The sequence below is a fragment of the Crinia signifera genome, chromosome 8, assembly GCF_055691185.1.
Source record: "Crinia signifera chromosome 8, ASM5569118v1, whole genome shotgun sequence".
Classification (NCBI taxonomy): domain Eukaryota; kingdom Metazoa; phylum Chordata; class Amphibia; order Anura; family Myobatrachidae; genus Crinia; species Crinia signifera.
The window spans coordinates 58,531,665-58,556,639 of NC_139224.1; the positions used below are offsets into that span (position 1 = coordinate 58,531,665).

Sequence of the window (24,975 nt, forward strand, 5' to 3'; positions counted from 1 at the left end):
CAACCTGGGAGCTGGGGATGGTTGCAGAATTGACCTGGGAGTCGATGACTACAGAGTCGACCTGGGAGTTGATGTCGGCAGAGTTGACCTGGGAGTCGATGATTGTGTCGGACTGGGCACCGATGGTCCTGTGCTACACTCTGGAAGCTAACGGTAAGCTGGATGCTGGAGATAATATAACAGCAGCTATAGCAGATGGAATTACCCAGGCAAGGTGGTAGTAACAACAACAGCAGCAGGATGAGATTCACTGTAGCAAAAATGAGGAGCCTTGGAGTCAGTCTCTGGGGAAGTCTCAGGAGAATGATGAAGTTTAGAGTTGATGCTTGTGTCGACTAGGGAGTCGAAGATGGTGATGGCCCTTTAAGAGCCAGTAGTAAACTCTGCTGTGGGATGCTGGTGTGCTCTATCCTCTTCCCTTGGGAACTGGATATGGTAAACAGCGAGGAAGGTAACCTGGCAGGTGGAGAGTACCAGGGAGCAGGCAGCAGAATTCACAGGTCAACCACAGGGACTCTGGAGCCTAGAATGCTGAGGACTGGATACACCATACCTCTCGACATGTCCCATGCCAGGAGGGACAAACTACTCTACTCCTGGACTTTCCTCTTACTTTATGATTACTGTCACCTGTAATCTATAGAATCTTGATCTTACTGGCCAGGGCTTATTTGCAGTATCTGATCATTGGTGTTACAGTATTTTGGGTGTGAACCCACAGCTGTGACCACTGTTTAGGACGGCCATGGCGAGTCCTACACTGACTCTGTTCATAATACACGGAGATGGCTGATACCTGCAGAACTAAAGGCGGCTTGCCATAAATAGCGAACACGGCTAAAATCGCCAGCGACCTCGTAGCAAGACCACAGGCGACCGAGGCAAATACACAAGTTAAATACACCACACCAAAATGGCACACGACAAACAGAACAAACCACTAAAAAAACTGAATCTGCCGTTACAGGGTTAACACCCAGATGGCACCAAACAAAAGTACAGCACAATGCTGTGGCCCTCTACAGGCAGCTCCAGAGAGGAAATAAAAGCAAAGGATAACGCCTTGACTGGGGAACTTATGGCACCAAGAAAAGACTGCTGGACTGCAAAAGGACCTCCAGCAAATGTACACCAGGAACAAGCTGAAAGACAGCAGCTGGGAGCAGGCAGGTGTGTAGCTGCAACAAGAAGCTAACCGAACCAGGACAGATGAAGACGGACCGCAGGAGTCCTCTGGAACAAATACCTGGTTATCCAGGAACAGAGGATAATGCAGTAAACTGACAGGTGACCAGTAAGGAAACTATCACCGGCGGAGCAGTGCTGGGGAGAATGCCTTAAGGTGCGCACACACGGGGGCGATTTTGTACAATATCACGGGAAATATGGTCGCTAAGCGACCATATTGCCCACGATGGAAGTGCGCACCAGCGATATATTGCCGGGTGCACGCTCCCGTTTTTACCCCCGGCAATTTAATTTTCATCAGCAACCATATATGGCTGAGCAATATATCTCCCCCGTGTGTACAGGGCTTTAAAAAGGGCTTAAGTGATCAATCACCTGGGAAAGAACCTGGACAGCTCCCCAGTCCTAATGCTGACAGCTGAGGCTGAGATAACGTGGTCATTATACCACAGCCTTGTGTATAGAGCACCTCACAGAAGATTGAGTTGCAAAGGCACAGACTCACCACCGGAGGCCACCTGAGAGTCCATTACCAGAAACAGACTGAAAAGTCCACAGAACTGACATGAAACTAATGAGCCACAATAATGGCTCATGACAATTGACTGGCTGTACTGTAGCTACAGCTGCTGTGGTTACACGTTTAGCTCTGTCACTTGGGGGGGGGGGGGGGGTAAATATTGTTTCCCAATATTTCTAATCTGCAGAAATATCGGTTAGTGAGTATACAATCCCTGACGTTTTCAGGTAGGACTTGCAGCTGCAGATTCAACTTTTTGAAAAGACAAATCTTCATTCGTGGAAACAGGCGCTAAATTTGAGAATTAGCGCACGATTCCACAGAAAAAGACATGGATTTGCGAATCCATGTCTTTTCCAACTTTGTGATTGTTTTCCAAAATTCAGAAAAAAATTAAAAAGATTGAATAGATTAAATCTATTCTGTGTAAAAATGACCGATACTATACTGTATATCCGTGGATCAGAGACATTGAATTACCCCCCTGTATCCAAAAAGAGGAGAGAGAAAAAAAGAGAGCTTTTGGTCTGTGTGTACAGTATACAGTGCAGTAACATCACAGTTGTCATGGTCCCTTTGCCACAGCTTGTACTGTACAGATGGAACCACAGCGTTGTGTGCCCCCTACTCGCAGCAATGGAATGCTCGAGCATCTCACATGCAAGAACATCCCATGCTACGCAAATGGCACACCTTCATCTGTATATCAATCCACCACTGGATTAGTGGAGCATTATCCACCCAGTGGCGGTGATGTGTATTGCATGCATATTGTATGTCGTGCCTCAATGTTTCTGAGCGCGCTACAACAGTGGCATGCCAAAACCCTCTTCTAGGCGTGCTGTCGGGATGAAGGAGCGTGACTCCACCTGAACCTGCGTCACTGTATTTATGCCAACTGTGAAGTTTGGTGGAGGAGGGATAACGGTATGCGGCTGTTTTTCAGGGTTATCTCCAGTAAAGCTATTGTTTATATAGCACATGCAGCATAAGCTAGCATGTGCTATCAAGAGGCGCAGCCGTGTTCAGTATAATTAAATACAGCTTTTTATAAACAATATGAAAATGTATTAAAAAATAATTCATAAAATATTTGAAGTGCACTTCATATTCCCAATTAATCAGACATCACAAGACAAACTACACATTACAAACAACATAGATGGCTGGCATATATGATAACTATTAAGAGGCTGGAAATGGCTCAAAACTACTAGGCATCAAAATTCCATTATAGTTGCAAGGCAACGATCCTTTAAAACTACCAGTCCCGCATATGAGAGGCAATGGCAGGTATTCAATGCCGGTGCGAGCGGCCGGCGAGGGGGTTAAACTGCGAGGATCACAGAAAACCAGTGATCCTCGCAGTTTAACCCCCGCGCCGGCCGCTCGCACTATGCAACGTTCCGGGGGAATCCTCGCAGTCACAGAACGGCAAGGAGTTCCCTAAACTGCGAGAGCCGAGGCTAGTGCAGCAAACTCGCTGTAATTAGCCTTGATTCTCGCAGTTTTTGGAGGCACATTCGCAAATTCCCCCTCGCTCAAAAAACGGAGCGAGGGGGAATTTGCGTATGAGGGGGGTCAGTTGAATACTGACAGGGTGAGCGGTGACTGCGAGCAAAAAGTCCTGCTCGCAGTCACCGCTCGCCCACAGCATTGAATATATGCCAATGTCTTCAGTGGCTGTATAATGCGGTTTCCGCCTTTTGTTTTGAACCAATATTTACAATGTCCAAATGAACTGTCCTTCGCTCCGGATGCTGGAGAAGGAAGGGGAGTGAATCTGCAGCCACAATAAAACCTGCCCAATAGCTGTAGGCTCAGCGGTATTTATATGGTGTGCGGTGACCAGGTTCATGCAGCTCCAAAAACGCGTTTCTCCTCCTGTACAAATAGGTCAGCGGCTTCCTCAGTTTGTGCGGTACTTGTTTCCTAGCACGGCGCCCATTGCATGGCATTGTGTACCGTTTTTAGTGCTGTGCGATGTGATCTCCATGTTAAATGCACAGGAGTGCTTGTACAATGAAATATCGTATAGGAACGCATGCCAGCAAATGGCATGCAATGCGAATGGTATACGAGCCTGAAGCGTGGTGAGCCCCATGAGGGGACGTGGAATACATGTAAAGTAATAGTGTCCGCTCGCCACGCTTCGGGCTGGTATTATACGTGCGCTCGCCACGAATCCGGCTCGTTAGCTCGCTGCGCTCGCCACACTATCTAAAATCAACTCCACGCAGTGTGGATAGTGGGAGTATGAAAAGGTCGGAGGATGCTTACCACCGCCGCTCTCCATGCTTCTGGTTGACACTGGGGGTGACACTAAATGATGGGTTTCATTATATACCTAGTTGATATATCTATTATCCTTAAGATTTCTAATTTATTTTTTATCTTTAATGTTATTTTCATTCATATCTTTATTATCATCAGATAGACAGACTATTCACAGCGTGACCCATATATACATATAATCTACATTTAATATATACAGAATATTCTACCCTCCAATTAATAATACATATGTCATAATTAGAGGTTACATTCTACACATCAGGATTAACCAGTGTAGCCACTAACTATAGGATCCTTAGACCCCCCCCATTAAAGATAATGCTAAAATTCAGACCATTAATATCACCGCAAAAAAACAACAGATTTTTGTTGAGTTCTATATTATCATTGAGGCCTAGTGGATTTAGTGATTTCCGGAACACCACTGTATTCCCTAGGTCTACCTCTTTATTCAGAACCTCATCTGATTTTAGAAGGTACATGTTTCTTTTTCACTATTTTCTTTATTTCGATAGCTTTTGTGTTTATATTGTGTCCCAAATACTGCTTTTTTCTTTCTCTCAATTTTCCCTTTTCTTCATCAATATCCGGTTTTCTTTTATTATTTCTTCCCTCTACATTTTATTCACTATAAACAAGGACTCATCTAGTATTTTAGTCGGATTGAACTTTTTCTCAAAAGCAGCAAAAGTTGAACAGTTCCTTCTAACTCGCCTGAACTGACTTGTCACAATATTATATTTCCATTTATTATATTGGTTACTTCAATAATTCAATTCAATTAACACTTTTGACAGATTTCAGTTTGAATTTTTCTCCCCTCTACGGTGAGAGCAATATCCAGGAAATAAATACCACCCTTGTGAAGATTACTCGTGAATTTTAAACCATATATGTTCTTATTTAGACTATTGGTGAAATTAACAACTGAATAGTGATCCCCATTCCAAACAAAAATTAAATCATCAATGTATCTTTCAGTTAAGGACAATCTTAATGCTTCAGCATACCACATTTGAACAATACTATGCGTCCAACTTTGTCAGTTTGGGGGAAGACCCATTTGCACAAAGCAAGGACTATAAAGACATGGGGCCAAATGTACTAGCCTCCGAGTTTGGGGGCCTGTGGGATGTAGGCCGAATTGTGAGGTTTTTTTTTACAAGTGCAATCATTTACAAGGCAAAATCATGAATTGTAAATGACTGCCCCTTTAACAAAGAAAAAAGCTGCCAAACTCTGGGCGAAATGTAATCGGGTCCAAATTTGTGAATTTTGCGATAAAAAATTTAAAAAAATATCACAAAAAACGTCAGAAACTGCACTTTTCCCGCAATTCACACATTTTATAGGATGCGAGTTGCGGGGAAGAAAACAAAAAAAAAAAAAAAAAAATCACACTTTTTGCCGCAAATTCACACATTTTGAAATGGCAATTTTTTTGGGGGGTAAACGTTACCGGCTGCCTCTGATGTACACAGCTGCCACCAGAACCTCCTGCTGCCCATGGCGTCTCCCCACATTAGAGGTAGGGAAAGTGACATGGCGTCTCCCCACATTAGAGGTAGGGAAAGTGACACAGGCCCATGGACTTTTAATCACTTAAGAGTGTACATTTTTTTTTAACCTTTTTCAATTTTATAGGTGCTTCTTTCTCTTTACTTTAATCGCTTATACCATTACCATTTACTTATCGCTCATTTATCCACTACTAAATGGCTCCTGATTGTATCAGAGAATCTCATAATTATGCTATACGAACCCAAGATAAACTGGACTGTCGTTAAGTAGTCTCTGGTGTGGATGGATACTGGTGATTCTGGATGATGAAGAGTACCTACCAGCCCTTGTAAGGTATTGGCATACTGTGGTAGAATTTTAAACAGGGGTGCATTTTTATTTATTTCTATACATAGGCACTTCGGGCCAGATGTAGTAGCCTGAGAGGGATGCCGGGCGAACCCAATTTTTTTTTTCTAAAGGGGTAATCATTTACAAGGCAAAACCATACCTTGTGAGTTAAGAAAACTTCCAAGCTCACCGTGATCCCGCACAGCCGCCAAACTCTGAGGCTTTTACATCTGGCCCTTATTCTCGGTGATTTTACATTCTAACAAGGTTATAGATTCTTGGGCAATACAGAGCATGGTATAAAGTGCATTGAAAGGTCAGTTAGATTTCTTGTGGTTCCTTCACACATCAGGTTTTTCTTTAATGGTCGAAATTGTCTTTGCATATAAGAGTCTGTGTTGTGCCATGGTGTGATTCTATGTGGAGAGATATACTGCAGTTCTCTAAAAGTGTGGTATGCAGAGAAAGAATTGGGGGGCTCTTTTTTTAGTATAATACAGTTTTTATAGGTTTTTGGACAAAGGTCTAATAGAATGGAGCCACCTTCATTATTCTATTGGTACCATACAAAAAGAGGACCGATTATAAATTACTTATTAATTACTAAATAACCATATCCCAGTATTTGTTATACAAAGAGTGTGCCCCCCCCCCAAGTGTTTTTGGCTTTCGTTTGCCTCTATGCAAACACACCCATTGTATACTCAGTTACTCATACTGAATAAGAAAAACAGAATTGATCGGTGCGCTACTAGATGCAGCTGGTACTGAGGTTGTCAGGTCCCCAAATATATACTGGTAAAAAACAAACAATGGTGTACCAGCGCAGGCTGAAAAAAATGGTTGTAGTGAGAACGGTATCCTTTACAAAATATTTTATTGTGTTAAATAGCTGTAATCCGCTGTAATTATGGAATTCCATAAAACATTAAATGAATAATTAAAATGGAAAATTAATACTGGACATTCAATATAAAACAATGTAGCGAAACATCACATTATAATTATCGATTGTGTTGGCATATTACCATGAGGACATCATGGTTTAGTTGAATCCCAAGTATAGCAGGTGAGCACCAGGTGGCCAATAGGTCCCAATGACAGAGTCCATAGATGAATTAGGTTCCTCTGGAGTGGAAGTGGGTATGACCTGGATGACTTGATTAGTCTGTAGCTGCCTCGGATAGCTTTCCGGATGGGAATAAAAGAATGGATGAGCAGTGTCCTTATTTCATGGGTTGCCGCAAGTGATGTAGGTAGAGAGTGTCCAGAATGTTAAAAACAGCTCAACGCGTTTCTCTGGGATTAGCCTCCCAGCTTCTTCAGGAGCAGAGTGCTCACCTGCTATACTTGGGATTCAACTAAACTATGATGTCCTCATGGTAATATGCCAACACAAATGATAATTATATTGTGATGTTTCGCTACATTGTTTTATATTGAATGTCCAGTATTACATTTTCCATTTTAATTATTCATTTAATGTTTTATGGAATTCCATAATTACAGCTAATTACAGCTATTTAACACAATAAAATATTTTGTAAAGGATACCGTTCTCACTACAACAATTTTTTTCAGCCTGCGCTGGTACACCATTCTTTGTTTTTTACTCATACTGAATGCTGGGCGCACCACCAACCCAGAACTACAGTACATTACATTTTGCTCACAGGTACAGTAATTATTTAGGTTGGTTCACATACATTTTATACCCTATGACGATATACTAACTCTGTGCTGATCCTCCCATACCTACTTAAACCTATTATAATGTAATTTATACGGGATCAGTATGAAATCTCGGTGGTTGGAATCATGACCGCCGCAATGCCGACAAGGGGGGCCATAGATCGCCCCCCCCCCCCCCCTTCCGGGCTCGCCACCCAGCACACTATTTTATTCTCCCTCTATGGGTATCGTTGACACCCATAGAGGGACAAAGTGCCGGCATTGCGGCGGTTGGGATTGCGGCGTCAGTATTTCGACCGCATCCCATTTATACAATAGCTAGCAATGGATATGGCACTTACGGAGTATACAATAATGTTTTTGAACAAGATTAACTATATTTTTTTTATACCTTTAAAGGAAAAAAGAAGGAGCTGGTACTCATGTAGTAACTGCAAAGCACCAAGACCTAAAGACCTACTGCAATGTACAATCTAGTGATACAGGGGGAATTCAAAATCGGCACAAATCATTTAGACAAGTATAAGATGCACCTGGGCAGTGTCATCACTGACTGTCACTTGTTCCACGGGGCATAATTCAGAGATGTACAAAGACACAGCTGCCATCTGAATCTCCTAATTAGGCCCTGTGTCTTTGTACATCACTAAATTAGGCCATAGTACACTACAAAAACCTATCACAGAAATATAGTAGATACAAATGGAACATCATTTTCGCAGTCCAGACGTACTGAAATACAACAACCATCAAATAGATAAAATAGATAAGAACTTTATTAAAAGTGAGTGACAAAGATTAAACATTTGGGGGTGTAGCATGTGGTAGAGAGATGCAGGTTGTCTTTATGGCTATCAATCCTAGGATATCACAAGCTAAAAAGGCAATCTTCCACCCTTTAATTAAAGGCACAATGGCAATGTATCATTCACTCTTACGAGTAAAACTATTAACATGTCCTATTCCCAATCCAGTGCAATCTTGGAAATTAACAATTCCAGTAGTGGGAGAAGACATAACAACAGAAACAGCAATACTTCTAATAATGGAGTTCCTGGCTGAAATATAACAGTGTATAAAACTTCAAAAATAGGACACCCACAAATTTTGGAGTTACACAAACATCATGATTCTAGAATACAAGAGGGAAATACACAATTTGTAGTAGAAGAGTTGGTACGTTTCTGAATTTGTGCGGTTTGCTGTGATTAATAAATCAGGCCTAGCATTATCATTACATAGAACTAAAAGGCCTGTGAAAATGGTTCTGTTTCCACACAAAACATGCATAATGGCATTTATACCGGAACATGCTAACCTTTTCTAGTCACAGATTTAGCCCTAGCATAAATAACCATTTACCTCTCCAGTTTAGTTGAAGAAGCTGATCAGATAAATATTTGGCCTAGTTAAAATACGAAAAAAATATTTATTGATTGAAATGAATGTCAATGATGGCAACGGTTATATAAAATGGACACTTTATAAAAATAATTTCCCATAATGGAGCGAGATACAACACTTGTGAGAGAAATACCAACCAGCCAATCAGGTCATGTATGTCAGGGTATTTAATATGGGATTCCGACTGTCTGAAGGTCCCGACAGTTTGAATCCCGGGCCGTATTACTTTGATCCGACAGCTCATCTGAATTGACTGTTCCGGCTGTCGAGTGGCGAAAACGGCCGCGGATTGTAGAAAAACGGCCATGAATTCTTCAAACCGCATCCGTTTCTGACAAAACAGATCAGACTTTAAAAAAAAAAAAAAGATCTGACACCCTTCAATGCGGTCATTAACGGCAGCATTGGATAAGTGAGTGCATTGAATACCCCCCTTAAGCTGGTTAGCTAGTACTTTATCTCACACAATTTTAGCTCTCCCAGAGCTTTAATAAATACCCCCTTAAGGCAATGAAATAAAAAAAATACATAATTGTATGCCATCCTTTCTTTCAAGGTTCTAGTTACATACAGAAGACTGTTGTAGAATTTCTGGTAATGGTTTGTGATAATGCAGCTAATTGTACACCATGGAGTTTCCAGCATGTAATAAGTAGCTAGCCTGGCAAAGCAGACTAAAATCCCTGGAATGAGAATGAAAGCAGTGCTATAGAACTGATAAAAAGGACTCAAGGATTAGCGATCTTTGGGGATTTTATGTTGTGCAAGTTTAAAGTGTACCCATTATCTACTGTAGGTACCATGAAGCCAGTCCTTCCGTAGGCCAACCTAATAGTCACTCTAATCAATAATTATTTGGGAGTGGGGCCTAGGAGGGTATTAGGAACTATTAATATCACTAAGGCATGATTGATCATAAGGTAAAACTGCTCATTTTGAATAAATTGTTATCAATCAATATTGTTCGGAAAGCAGGTTAAAAAAAAAAAAAATACGTCTGCTGTTGTGCCCAAGTGCCATCACAAATAATATTCTAAAAAATAATAATAAAAAACAAACAAACACCTTCTTGAGCAACAATTGACATGCCTTTAAAACTGCTGCTTCCAATGTGTTAATGGGTTTCTGTAATCTAGATTTTACTGTGTAATCATGTAGGTACTGAAACTCCTCCAAGTTAATCTAGAGTGGTGCCATATTTACATAGTGAAGGAGGCCAGTAACTATATGCACAATGAGAGGACTGAAAAATGGGGGGAAAAAAAAAGTCACAGGCTCCATTTAAATCTAGACACAAATGTATCATAACCTGAGTGGTCATGTTAAGACCATATTGGCTTGTGTGTACAGATTTCAAAGGATACACACTAGAACATTATCAGATTATAGGTCAATCTTTTTGGTTGGAATGAAAATGTGGTTATGTGTGGGAGCAAATGACAATTGCCTATTTGCTCTCAAAATCTGGAAAATCTGCAAAAATGATTGTTTGGAGAAATTTGTTAAAATCAAAATGGATTGAACCAATATCCACATACAAACATTTTCTAGTCTGTTTTCCAGTGTTTGACAATTGATCATTTGTTCTCACTTACTCCTATACATAACCAGATTTTTGTTCCAACCACCAAGATTGGACAGATAATCTTATAGTGTGTATCCAGCGTAAAAATGGACAGATCACTGCACGTGGCAAATTTAACATAATTTCCTAATCAGATTAACATATGTAGTACAGTATAATGAACTATATGATACACAAAAGGGTAGGAGATCAAAAGGAGCAATCCAAACTTCAGTATGAAAAGTATTTAATGCCAACTGCAGTTGCCCTTTGTAGAGGTCACCACTGGTAAATATGTAGTCTACAGAAACATATATTTCAGCCAGTCACACTCCAGCTCCCGCACAGCACCATTGGTTTTAAAACATCCAGCTGCAACATTGATCCAATAACCATAAGCCAATAACAAGCATACTGGGCACTAGACTGCACCGAGGAACGAGGACACTGCTTTCAGTCTCACATGTTTTTTGTTTGTTTTTTTAAAGAAGAATTTGCGGCATATATAAGAGGTTTCCATGTCTTCCCGCTACAATCAGTGTTTGTACGCTCACCCTGCTACGGATTTTCTCTACTCCCCCTCCCACTAGCTTACTGATACTGCTCACAGTACACTTTTCTCGGCCCCACCACCGCCAGTGCTCTACCACATTTCCCAATCATCACGCCCAGTGCATTTACACCACCTGCCAACATATCCACATACACAGTTGAACTTTAAATACAATCATTTCCCCATACGTAACAGTAAAGTAAGGTATGTTAGAATGCCTCAAACCTAGTGACACCTCTTTTGGGCTATATGACCTAGTGCCTTTGTCTGACACGCAGCAGAGGATCCCCCTGTTTAATAATAATAATAAAAATAATAACAATAATAATAATGAATTGTATAAAATTCTGTGATTCACATATAAAAAAAAGCAGTTTTGTAGCATAGGTGGAACTTCGTTGATGTCACAGTGTCTACATGTGTGCGATATCCATCTTCATGACGATGCAGCAAAGGAATCTGTGGTACAGCATAAATATAAGCAGAGGTCAGTGGTGCACTTTGGCAATTCATGCACTACATCCTAGTCATTTTACTTGGACCCCATATTAGGTTGGTCGCACGTTTAGTAATGGATAGGATTCAGAACTTACAAAGGAGCCCGTATGAACAGTTCTCACCATTACTCTCCTATACTGTTGCGCAGAACAGCCTCTTCATGTAGAGCTGCCATAGCGAGCCGCAGGTGTTCCTTCAGCTGGTCAATCTCGCGCTCTGAGCGAGACTTGATATTATTTAGCTCTACGTAGATATCTTTATATTTTTCGGAGGCATACCTCTTATCCTTGAAGTGATGGAAAGAGTACAAACCATGTTAATAGAGTAAAAGATACTACATAATGTATACATAAACACATGTATTACAGGAGAATTAAACACAACACTTTGTCCTCAAAAAATCATCAGGTGCAGGGTCACTAGCTATTATATTCTATCATCTTTCCTTATGCGCACAAGGTGCGTGCAAGGAGACCGTGATTTATATCCCCGCCCTCTGTGCAGGGGGGGGGGGGATGGTCTCCAAGACAATTGAGCATCCAAATCAAGGATTCTGGGTCCCTGCAACACCTCTATGGGAAGTATTCAATGTTTGTATTCCCTGAGTGCAGTGAATCTGGTTTAGGATTCGCTGCACATTCGCAGGGTTCAGGAGGGCTGCAGCATTCGCGTACGTACCTGTCCCTAAGCACGTGTGCCTAATTCGCACACATGACTCAAAAAAAGCATTGATCAGCACATGGAGCAGCATGGTACTAGCGACCATATCGCAGCAACAATGAGCGTGCGCAAGAGAGAGCGCGCAAGAGAGAGCGCGCGCGCAAGAGAGCGAGCAAGAGAGAGCGAGCGCGCAAGAGAGCGAGAGCGCGCAAGAGAGCGAGAGCGCGCAAGAGAGAGCGAGCGCGCAAGAGAGAGCGAGCGCGCAAGAGAGAGCGAGCGCGCAAGAGAGAGCGAGCGCGCAAGAGAGAGCGAGCGCGCAAGAGAGAGCGAGCGAGCAAGAGAGAGCGAGCGAGCAAGAGAGAGCGAGCGAGCAAGAGAGAGCGAGCGAGCAAGAGAGAGCGAGCGAGCGCGCAAGAGAGAGCGAGCGCGCGCGCAAGAGAGAGCGAGCGCGCGCGCAAGAGAGAGCGAGCGCGCGCGCAAGAGAGAGCGAGCGAGCGCGCAAGAGAGTTTTTGTATTTTTCGAATTGTTATAAAAAATAAAAAATGATGTTTTTGTTTGTCTCCCTATTCATGCAGACATGCTTGGGGATGAGTAGATTCACAACAGCTGGAGGGCTGCATGTTGAGGACCCCTACCAAAGCAGCATAGATCTCTCAGCGAGTCAGAAAATGTGAGGAACCTGAACAATATCATTATGTATTGCCAGAGATCAGAGGGTCTGATCTGGGGAATATATCAAACGTAAAAATGTGGTAAAAATCCATTTCAACAGTTTTACCGCATTTTTAGATGTATCAACGTGGGACTGCCGGGTTTACGCAACAGAGGGGAACGCCAGCTTTTTCTGGCATTACCTTATAGAAGCCTATGGGCTTTTTTTCACATCCCCTGCACCCCACCTGCTGACCAGGCAGCCTCCTGCTGTGCTGCCCGGACCCAGCGACCTTCTCCTCCCTGGCAGCAGTACTTCCCCGTCCTGGTGCAGGGAGGAGGAGCCTCTGAGTCCCTGCAGCAGTCAGCTCCCAGGCGTAGGAGGTGAGAGGGACCCGCGGGGAAGCAGAGAAATCAAATTTGGCAAACACTTTTTCCTCTACAGATATCACACAGCCCCAATTTTAGTAAAGGGAGTAAATATGGATATTTTACATTATTAAACTAGGTATCTTTCACCTCCGTGTTATCGCTCAATTGATTATTTATTAAATAGTAATATTTTCTTTCAGCCAAACTTTACTATTCGTAACGGCATGCTTGGGTGGTTCCATATTGTTTGGTGCTTTGGCGGCGATTGATGGAAGTAGGACTAACTAAACTTACAACCGTGTCGGCAGTTGGCATAATGATGTTGCTAATGTCCTGTTGACATACCATTTTTCAACCTATTGAAAGGTGGACAAACTGACTACATCCCAAAGGCCCACCCCATTAGAAGCAATAATACATTGTATTATTGGGGTGGGCAAGCAGTTGCGGGAACACTGATATTATAATAGATCATGCTAATCGTTCCAATTATTGATCAACATGCAAAGATGGAATTTAGATTTTGCAGCATTAAGGAACAACATGACTCAGAGGGACTCCAGAGAAACCAGGCATATCATCATTTCACTTCCGGTTGCATTTACATGTATACAGTACTTATTGGAGCCTCTACTACTATTCTTACTAAACACGGTCCTGCTAACATTACCTTCGCATCCTTACCTTCTGCAGGTTTTGGAGATCCTCACGTAGGCAGGATACCTCTTTTCTTAAATATTGCAACTCAGTCTCTTTTACTCGAAGTAAAACCTGAAGGAGAGAAAGACACTATGTTAAAAAAAAAAAAAATAAACCCAAGGAATAAAATAGTGTTTGGAATTGGCAAGAGTAGAATTGAAGAAAAATAAAATGCATATGGGATTATTATTAATTACTACTATTAATATTGATGAACAGAAAGTTACCTTTTTTTTTTTAGTAACCAACTAAACAATATTGGGCTCTGCATTGGATGCCACGTAATGGTCATTAACCAGTTTTATATTATGTGTGCCTTGTACGTGAATCCTTTTTTCAGTAAGCAGAATTGTAGTGCCCAATACATTACATCAGTGGTTCCCAAATTTTCTTGGCTTACGGCTCCCTAGAGCAGTGGTTCCTAACCCTGGTCCTCAAGTAGCCCCAACAGTGCACGTTTTCCAGGTCACCCAGCAGGTGCACTCATTATTCAGACACATTTTAAAAGATCCACAGGTGGAGCTAATTATGTCACTTGTGATTCTGTATGGAGACAAGGGTCGGGAACCACTGCTCTAGCGCATCAGCATTGTTTTTACGGCAACCCTAAAATTATTGATACTGTATGTTTGGAAAGTAAATTGTGACCTATCATCCTTATGGTCAGTTATGTGATGGTGTACAGTTGTGCTTCTGATTGTCCATATGTTCTATGATAGGCAGCCACTAGCACTGGTTTTGCGCTCACTTTGACCATAAATAATTTTATTTGGTCTTGGACCAACTGCTATGGGGGCAGTGTGCGCACGCTTATGTGTTCCTGTGGTGGCATTGCGTGTGTAAGTGCAGCTATGAAGGCAGGGTGTGTGCAGCTAGTGTTCCAATATGAGGCTACCAACGTATTTATAACCATCTTATTTCTGATGGCTGCCCTGCAGGGAACAAGCACAAAAATATATGAATTGTGGTTCCTCTGGAGCAGACATTCCTAGATGTGGCTAAGAAATATGTTTTCTTTTAATATGAAACAGCTATTTATAGGAAAAAAGGACCAAAACAAGTTTGAGGACCCCTGGCCTAGTTAATTATCTGAGCTTTAGTTCATTTGATAAAAAAAAAAAAAAAATCTTCAAGTTTGGCCCATAAATTGCTGTCTAGTTGCTAGCATCACCATGCCATTGCATTGGAAGCACTCATCCCTTGTGGATGACTGAAAAAGAATAGATTTAGGAAGCAGCACTCCGTTACAGTGTACCAGTTACCTCCAGCTCAGTACTGCTTTTCTCTCCACCATGTAATTGTCCCTCGTTGGGGCCATTACCCGCCATGAAAGAGCGGAGTTTTGAAATCTCTTCTGACAGTCTGCTGTTTAATTCCTAGAAAATAAAGTCATGAGAATTAAGCAAAAATAAGACAAAACTCTTCAAACTACAATACCCAAAAAATAAAATAAACCCCAAGCAAAACATTGTCACTACATTATGGTTCACAAATTAAATCCTACCAAACAGATACTGTACTTTAGGGGGTACATTTTCTAAAGTGTGAGTTTTTAGAAGTGAGAGATGTTGCCCACTGCAACCAGATTCTAGCCACTTTCCACTAGTGTTTATTCATCCTGCATCTTTATAAACCCATGCAGGTCCTTATCCCTGCCTGGGGTATCGCTCTCTGCTGTGGTGCAGCTAGTACCGTTCTGGCCCTGCATATCAGGGCCGAAATACAGACCAGACTGCAGAGTGGGACACCCCAGGCAGGGAAGAGAACTGCACAGGTTTTGAAAGATGCAGGGTGGTAGAATGAACGGTTATCGGAGTTATCATTTATCTAGAAGCTAATTGCTGCTCTTCACCTCTATGGGTGGACTTAAAGTGTTCTGGCCTCTAGATGGCACAATTCAATTGTTTCTCTATTCCAGGCATTCCCAAACACGGTCCTCAAGGCACACCAATAGTGCAGGTTGTAGTGATATCCAGGCTTCAGCAGAATCCCTCAGATACTAATTAAGTCACCTGTGCTCAAGCCTGGATATCTACAAAACCTGCACTGTTGGTTGGGAATGTCTGCTCTATTCAGTCACACACAACCGCTAGCACTATCATTACTATTGTCTTTTTCCTTCATTTTGACAGGCTGGTAACTAGTAGCTTATACCCCTTTTACAGCAGGTGTGGATCGTTTGGTCTACAACAACTAGGTCGACACCACTAGTTCAACATGGGTCTAGGTCGACAAGCATTCAGTCGACACAAGCATTAGGCCGATATGGAGTTTTTCGCTCCCCCCCCCCCCCCCCCCCCCCGAATGTCAACACAGTCTTGGAAGGTAGGGCATGAAATACGGACTGTCGGCACAGGTTGGTTTAAAAAAACTGAAAAACCCCATGTCAACCTTTTGACTGTCGACCTTGACCCATGTTGACCTAGTGTTGTAGTGTGCAGAAACCCAGAAATGTCCCACCCAGGTTGTGAGACCCGGCATTTCAACCTGGGTAGTGAGCAGGGATGAACACAGGTTCAAACCTGCTGGTTGTGCAGTGTAAATGGGTAACCCGTTCACTGCAATGCAATAGCCGGTGCTGGGAGATATAGGTCATCTCCCAGCGCAGGCTCAGTACCCGCCTCCAGGACCTGCTGTAAAAGTGGGTCACAACTGGGTCGGAGCCAGGTACAAACTCCTATGTGTAACCCAGCTTGTAGGTGTAAAAAAGGGATATAATAGTAGTGTATTCCAGAACTTGTACATATGCCTCCCTCTGTGTAAAGATAGTTGGAAACTTTAAACTTTAGTTTGTTTTGTTTTCAACTGCAGAGCTGAGCAGTAGCTGTAAAACATGTTTACACATTTGCAGAGTACAGTATTCTATTCATTCAAATAGATCCATGGCTGTCACTGATTTTACCAGTGATGACAGGGGTTATTTTCTTCAGAACTCAGATACACAGTTCACCAACAGGGCCAGATGTGTTTGCAAAATGAGGGGTCACCAAGTGCTTACAGTACAGTCACAGGAAATCCCACTGACGTCACAAGTGATTTCCTCCTCATAAGCACAGCACTGTCCAGTATCCCAAACAAGGATTTACTAGTAGGTGCACACTGACATGGATCTAGTAGTATATAGTATGCACAGCACAACTAGCATTTAATCTAATCTAAACAAATATGATTCAGGTGTAAATAAATGTTATATAAAAAAAAAAAAAAATTACAATGTTTAAAAATATTTATACAATATAGTTATTGATAATCAGCAGCAGATTTCAAGAGAGTATCTGTGGTGGTGCACATAGATTTCACATATAGGGTGGGATGTACCAAGAGGAAAATGCGGTAAAACCCCTGTTTTTCCGCATTTTCCTATGTATTAAAACCACGCCGCCACAGTGTAGGGTATCGCCACAGTGTAGGGTATCGCCACAGTGTAGGGTATCGCCACCTTTGGGTGGCGATACCCTATAGAAGCCTATGGGCTTCTTTTCGCCGCCCAGCGCCTCTGCAAAAAAACAGCCGACCCCCCTCTCCCCCTCCCTCTGGCTTACCTGGTCCAGGTCCTCCTGGACCCGGAAGGTAAGCCCTTCCTCCCCCTAGTAACGCAGCCGGACGTCCTTCCGGCTGCAGGGGGGAGGAGGCCGCTCCGGGGACAGGCAGGCTGCAGGGAGATGTCAGCCGCATATGTTAGTACATATGCACTGGCATCGCAGCGGGCAGGCGGCGATGTATTTTAATACATCCAACCCATAGTGAACCAAAAAAGAGAAACAAATTTTAACTTGTTACATAAACTCAATAACTAAATACATTTCTTATACATTATTTATTAACAGGCTTCGTATATAGCGCAGCAGATCATAAAAAAACTATCATTGGTACTCTTTACCTATCACGGCGCCCATCGCGGGCATCGCGGGTACATTTATGTCTGGCCGCGACGCGACCGACGCGATTTCCCATTGAAACCCATGTTAAACATGGAAATCGCGACGGTCGCGTCCGGCCATAAATGTGCACACGATGGCCGCGACGCGATGCCCACGATTTGCCATAGGAATCTATGTTAAAAGGCCCGATGGACACGATTTTCATGTTAAATGGCTGAATGGACCCGATTTTACCATAGCAAACAATGTTAAATGGGCCTTAGAGCCCAAATACTTACCCTGAACTCTGAAATGGCCCCCCCAATTGTTTACGCCACCCCACGATCAACGTCAACCCGAAGCGTGGCGAGCGCAGCGAGACCGCGAGGGGCGGCGGTACGCGTCCTCCGACCTTTTCATACCCCCACTATCCACGTCGGCGTGGAGTTGAGAATAGAATAGTGTGGCGAGCGCAGCGAGCCCGAAGCGTGGCGAGCGCACGCGGATACCTTCACAGGTAAACGCGTCCCCTCGCGGGCTTCACAGGTGTCCGCGTCGCCACGGACACCTGTGAAGCCCGCGAGGGGACGCGTATAGCTGTGAAGGTATCCGCGTCCCCTCGCCATGCTGGAGTGACATTAGCGCTGATGGCAGCCATGAGGGTCGTGGCATCTCGCCTTTCAACGGCGGTCAGGAAGCAGGCCCATGTCTCCCTGCATATACCACCAAATAGCCATTCCTGGGGCAGCATCCTCCCAACATTATATTTCCTCTTCACAAAGAGGCTCTCGTCTACCTCCACTATCATGCCAGGGCCTCCAATTTGTGTCTGCGGCTGGGACAAGAGATCCATGGTGCACGCCTCCCTCATGAGGCCGTTGTACTGCACGTCGTCTTTATAGACATGTGCAGCTCCCTCTCACAGTACTGCACACTGGTAAGCTCCTGTGCCCAAGAGTAGACAAACCGGACCAGGGTCAGGAACGATACCCGCCACCCGAGGAACCAGTGGTCCGCTCGAACGCTGACGTTCTTCCGGCAAGACTTAATGTGGCAGCGTCACGTCCCTTCCTTTACAGAGAGCCTCATCGGATGGCCGTTCACGCAAGTCTGCGTAACAGGCAGCAATTGCTTTTGCTGAAAAAACAGCACAGCCTCCTCCTCTGATGTAGGTAGGGTGAACATGGACATTTGCTCACCTGCCATGCACACCGGTCACTGTAACACTGGGAGAACTCTGAGAATCATCCATCACTGTCAGCTTATCACCTCAGAGTGAGTGACCGGGAGCACTTACGCAAGTTCTTAAGCTTATTCAGAAAGCATAGCTACGGTAACTGACAAACGTCTATCAGTACTCTATGCATATAAACTACTGGGATGGCACTAAAACGGGACATGCGATGATATTTCCTTCCGCAAGCGTACATATGTAAATTGGGCACCCATCTACTACATAAGTACCATCAAATGTCTGTGCGGACAAGGCAGATATCAATAGGGCTGCAGGGATTGAAAATGATGTACTGCAGGTGCACGCTCTCCGTTGCAGGAGAGTTGAAAGGTGCAGTACGGGTCCTTTGCACATTTGATTACCTTCTTAGGGGTCTATTCAATTAGAGTCTGAAACCGCCGTTTGTCGGAAAATGTTAGTGTGAACCCCCCCGACAGGTCGAAATGTTCCAACCTGTCGGAAAACACATGGATTGGCGGAATAGCTGACAATCCACATGTTTTTGTCGGAAATGGGGCCAAGTTCAACAGGTTTTTGCCCGTTTCCAACAATATCAATACAACTTTAAAGTCAGATTGAGGAGATGAGGCGGCATTGATGGCGCTGGGTGAGAAGCAGCAGCGGTGGTGCTACTGCTGCTCACCCATTGCCATCCTCCCTGCTACTTACCCGGTTATCTCCCCTCTCCCGGCAGCACTCCCCGGCCTGCAGGCAGCTACTGGCTGAGCGTGGCTCCCTCCAGCAACTCCGTGTGAGCAGCAGGATAGGACATCAGGAACGGCCTAATCAGACAGTCGGATTTGACTTGAATCCAACAGTCTGACTCGGCCGCTCATTGAATATGGCTTGTCGGATCCATTACGACAAATGTACGTTGGAATGGATCCCTTAATCTCCTTCAGTCTAACAAGATACATCTTTGTCTTCATTTTTGTGTCTGCTTGTAAAAGCCATCTTTTTTGCTTTTACAAGACTTGCTACTTCTTTCGTGGCTTTTTTCATTGTGCTTTTCCGAACCCTTTTGATACAAAGTTCCGTTTCCTTTAGTATGGCACTTTTTAATTTTTTCCACCTCTCCTGCACTCCAAGTTCCCAGTCTTTATTCTAAACCAGTGATGGCTATCCTTGACACTCAAGCAGTTGAACTACACATCCCAGCATGCCCTACATCCTTTTTAGCATGGTGAAATAGCAAAACTGTAGCAGAGCATGCTGAGATGTGTAGTTCAACAACAGCTGGGGTGTCAAGGTTAGCCATCACTGCTCTAAACCATACTGCCAGATAACTGGATCCTAGGGTTTCACCCACTTTTAAGTCAGATATTCGGTCTCCATTTCTAAGTGTTAGGTCTAATATTGCATCTTTGCACGTGGGCTCCTTCACCAAATTGCTGGAGAGATGCTCCCTCCAAGGAATTCAAAATATCCCTACTTATAATGGAACTAGCAACAGACGCCTCCCAATTTACATGAGGAAGATTAAAATATCCCATGATTATTACATCTACATTTGATGCAATTTGCCCAATGTTATCCAATGCAATGATTTTCGCGCCAGTTCATCCGGAATCGGTACATCTGTCAGAATGAACATAGGTCTACAGTCATTAGGTCGACCCCACTAGGTCGACTGGCAGGAAGGTCGACCTGACTTAAGGTCGACATGGGCCAAGGTCGACATGACTTAAGGTCGAATTTGCATAAAGGTCGACATGAGGAAGGTCGACTGGTCATAAGGTCGACATGGGTTTTTCACTGTTTTTTGATCCGAATGTCGACATGGACACAGTTGGCAATGAGAATCGGACCCTCGCATCGCTCGCTTCGGGCACGGTGCCTCGCTGCGCCCGGCACACTATTTTATTCTCCCACCACGCCCTAGTGGATGGTAGGGCATAAAATACGGCCTGTCGGCACAGGTCGGCTCAAAAAACAGTGAAAAACCCCATGTCGACCTTATGACCAGTCGACCTTCCTCATGTCGACCTTTATGCAAATTCGACCTTAAGTCATGTCGACCTTGGCCCATGTCGACCTTAAGTCAGGTCGACCTTCCTGCCAGTCGACCTAGTGGGGTCGACCTAATGACTGTAGACCTAAGTTCATTCTAATAGATGACCGCTTCCCGTTCATCCACTTTAAACCAATAATCCCCTTGAAATGGAAGGGTGTATAATGTATTTCAGACTTCACACAAAAGTAAGCAATATTCTAAAAACATTTAGCAGACATTTGCTAAGAGGCAGCACCTTTTTAGTGTGTTTAGAAGTCTAAGGAGGTGTAGGCAGATGCCCTGATCACATTTATCAGATGGTGCAGCTTCATGCACTGTGCTTTGTATTTACTAGAGGGGATTTGGTAATAACAGTTTGTGTTCATCATAAGCTACATGCAGATTTATATGTGTATGGCGACTCTAGTCCCATTCCTGTTCCTGATCATTGCTACACTTGCCTGATTCTGTCTCAATAGTTCCTGGCCTTCCTGTTGGCACCTTTGCAGCTCTCTCTCCCGCTCTGCTGCAGAGTGGTTCAATGCTCCGATTTCCAGGCACTTCTGGGAGTAACGCTCAGATAAGGTCTGCAGTTCTCTTCTTAGGGCCTCCATATCAGATCTGCCAAAAGAAGAAAGACGATGTAACAAAGCACTATAGATAATGATCGATAACAAGAAGTCGCAATGAATGTACTACAAAGTCTTGCTTTGTGCCGAGTGCTAAATAGTTACATGGTGAAACCATTGTGTTTTAGGTTTTCTGGCAACACACCGCAATCTTCAGTTGTTGACTAAACCGTCAATATAGCAAGAGTGAATACTTAATCTGTACAGACTCATTAAAGACAGTTTGTACACAGCCTGTATTATTTATAATTAAATATCAAAGTGTTTAGGTAATTATAGGCACCCTTTTATAGGTACTTTCTAGCGCCAGGACATTGGAGGTAAGGGAAGACATAAACGTACTGGTGTTGCCGCCGTAGCATCTCATTTCCTGCCGATCCCCCATGTTGGAATGTTCGAGCCTTCTCTACCTCTCTTTGCAGCTCCTCCTTGTGGGCAGCCCGTATTGCCTCAATCACTGAATGAAAAAGACGAGAAAAAAACACATTTTAAAAAGATGCTAAAATTTAAATTATAATGGCATACAATGCGACCGATCCGATTTTACATTGTAAGCATTGTATGTCATGTTAAATTCCTATGTAAAATCGGGTCCATTTTATGCCATTATAATGGCATACAATGCGATGGACCCGATTTTACATAGGAACCAATGTTAAATTGCCCCCCATGCCCAATTTTTGATTGTATACCCACCCTGATGGGTAATTTCTATGTCAAATGCCCCCCATTGTTAACGCCACCCAACGATGAACACCAACCCGAAGCGTGGCGAGCGGCGATGGTATGCGTCCTCCGACCTATTCATACCCCCACTATCCACGTCAGCGTGGAGTTGATTTTATATAGTGTGGCGAGCGCAGCGAGCCCGAAGCGTGGCGAGCCCCGCGTAATACGTCTGAAGTAATGCGCGTCCCCTCGCCACTCTTCGGGCTCGGTGGCCCCGGCACTCTCAGAAAACGCTGGAGAGCCACCCACAAATGTCAGCCAGCTGTTAAATCTTCTTGCAGGCGGCCAGCAATGACAAGCTATTGCTGGCTTTGTTTGCTGAAGATCTCGTGCATGAGCACTAGGAACCTTGAGCCTACTAGGTCTCCCGATAAACATCAGACTTGCGAATTTACAGCCCTGTGTAGAAGGTCTGAATCGGGCCCAAAGTACCAACCAACCAGATCCTACAGTATATCTCTCAAAGACTAAAGGGGCATACACACGTATGTGCTAAGAAATTTTGCCAAGCTATTTTGCTAAGCACATCATTTAAATAGTGGGTGGATATTACCAGAGGGGAGGTTTCATTCAGGTGTCAGTGTAAAATAAATATATATTTATTTAAACGGCGTGGGGTCCCCCATATTTTAAGAACCAGCCCCAGGCCCAACCAGCCAGAAGGATAAAAGCCCATACACTAGGGCAGGGCTGGGCAACACCGGCCCTCCAGATGTTAGTGAACTACACATCCCAGCATGCCTTGCATCAGTTTCAGCATGGCCACATAGCAAAACTAAAGCAAAGCATCCTGGGATGTATAGTTCACTAACATCTGGAGGGCCGGTGTTGCCCAGCCCTGCACTAGGGCAACAGTGCACACAATCCTTCGATTTCGACAGCAACTGTGTGATAAATCAAAGGATTGTATGCATGAACAATGGGTCCCAGATGCGCTGCGCAGGCCTGGTGGTCACATTGATAAATATTATGTGCAGGACATAATATTTTTTTGGGTGGGGTGGCGTTAACAATGAGGGGGCATACAAACAATGTGGGGGCCTGGGGGGCATTTTCGGGGGCCATTTAACAGTGATTCCTATGGAAAAATCGGGTCCATCGCATCGCATGCGATGCAATTTTTCCAACCCGATAAAAAAAAAAAAAAAAAAAAAAAATAAAAAAAAAAAAATCGGGAGCCCATATAATACACAAGTATTATAAGGCTCCTGGGGTAGACTGGCTCCATATTGAAATCTAAGACATTTGACATTTTTAGCTCCAAAACATCTTTTGTTATTTAACTCATTATTGGCTGGTGGTATATTATACCCCTCTATGGCGGAAGCACTGTTGGTATTAATCCCTAAGCTAGGGACGGATTTATTGTCCCCTGATGTGTACCTCCCCATCTCCCTGATCAAGTCGGATAGACAATATTTTTGCCATTATCTTTATGCCATGGTGCTTGAGTTGGTGCATGCGGACCAGACAGGCTTCATGTCTAGTAGGTCAACTGCCCTAAATCTCCAACACCTTTTCACCTATCTTCGGTGGGCTACTAGTGAGATGGACGATGCCATTATAGTGTCACTAGATGCTGCATGTGCGTTCAACTAGGTGGAGTGGATTTACCTGTGAGAGGTTATATCTAAATTCGGTATTGGCCCTAAATTCTTTGCCCGTGTTAACTTGTTATATTCTGGCCCAGCTGATCGAGTGTCCATTAATAGCTTCATCACTGACACTCTGGCATTGGGAAGGGGGACTCGGCAGGGTTGCCCCTTGTCGCCATTGCTTTTTGCCCTAGCAATTGGGCCCCTGGCATGCCATATAAGGACTTCTTCTTAGGTGTGGCAGTTTCGGGTTGGGGGTGCTGAGGAAAACATAATGTTTGTATATGGATAATATGATAGTCTACCTGACTGAGAGGTCTTCTTCCCTGCCAGCACGCCTTTGGTGGAAGCTGGGAATCTTCAAGGCAACCTATCTACTGACCCCTGTTCTCCTATTTGGAATCAAGAACTTGAATTTTCCTGAACTTAAGATTTTAAAGGGTGGCTCGGCATGGGTGCAAGGGTGCCTATGGGTGAAACCGCAATAGGCCAGTTGTTTCATGAGGGGGTCCTCCACTCATTTTGATGCTTTAACTAATATGCTGTGACTGCACAGTGGGTGGGAGATCCTCCGTAACTTTCTGAAACTCCGGAACATACTAGGTCATGCCGAAGAAACTATTTATTTTTTATAATCCTCTCTCCTTTCCTTCTCTGTGACAAATGGCCTGTGTGTGTTACGTGTTAAGTCCATGACTCATTTGGGCCCACTTGATGACATTCGGGACTATATTGTTAGTTCGCCTAAGCTTGCCATTGCGTATGCTTGCTTCCAGCAAATTAAATGATATATTCTGCATAGAGTATATTGGACCCCTACTAGAATGATTAGAAGCGGTGACTAGATTTTGGCATCTCCTTTGGTGGTGTCCTCGAGTGGTCTCCTTTTGGGAAGCCATGACCGCTAGTGTTGCAAGTACAGGTATTCCTATTCCTCTTATGTCCCCTCGTATCTGTGTGTTTGGCTTGGACTTGGAGGATTATCTA

The 24,975-nt window shown here is 43.7% G+C and overlaps 1 protein-coding gene across 3 annotated transcripts in view; it reads right to left on the reverse strand.

Moving 5' to 3' along the window:
• Nucleotides 1–8,300: 8,300 nt before the first annotated feature.
• Nucleotides 8,301–24,975, reverse strand: part of TRIOBP (TRIO and F-actin binding protein) — a 50,389-nt gene continuing 33,714 nt past the window's right edge. For all 3 annotated transcript variants that reach the window (XM_083156495.1, XM_083156494.1, XM_083156493.1), the window contains exons 9-14: nt 22,007–22,121; nt 21,497–21,656; nt 15,211–15,324; nt 13,934–14,020; nt 11,688–11,851; nt 8,301–11,526 (exon numbers count right to left, since the gene is read on the reverse strand). In XM_083156495.1, the coding sequence (XP_083012621.1) occupies nt 11,690–11,851; nt 13,934–14,020; nt 15,211–15,324; nt 21,497–21,656; nt 22,007–22,121 (638 nt within the window). In that variant the 3' untranslated portion in view covers nt 8,301–11,526; nt 11,688–11,689. The remainder of the gene's footprint in view (nt 11,527–11,687; nt 11,852–13,933; nt 14,021–15,210; nt 15,325–21,496; nt 21,657–22,006; nt 22,122–24,975) is intronic.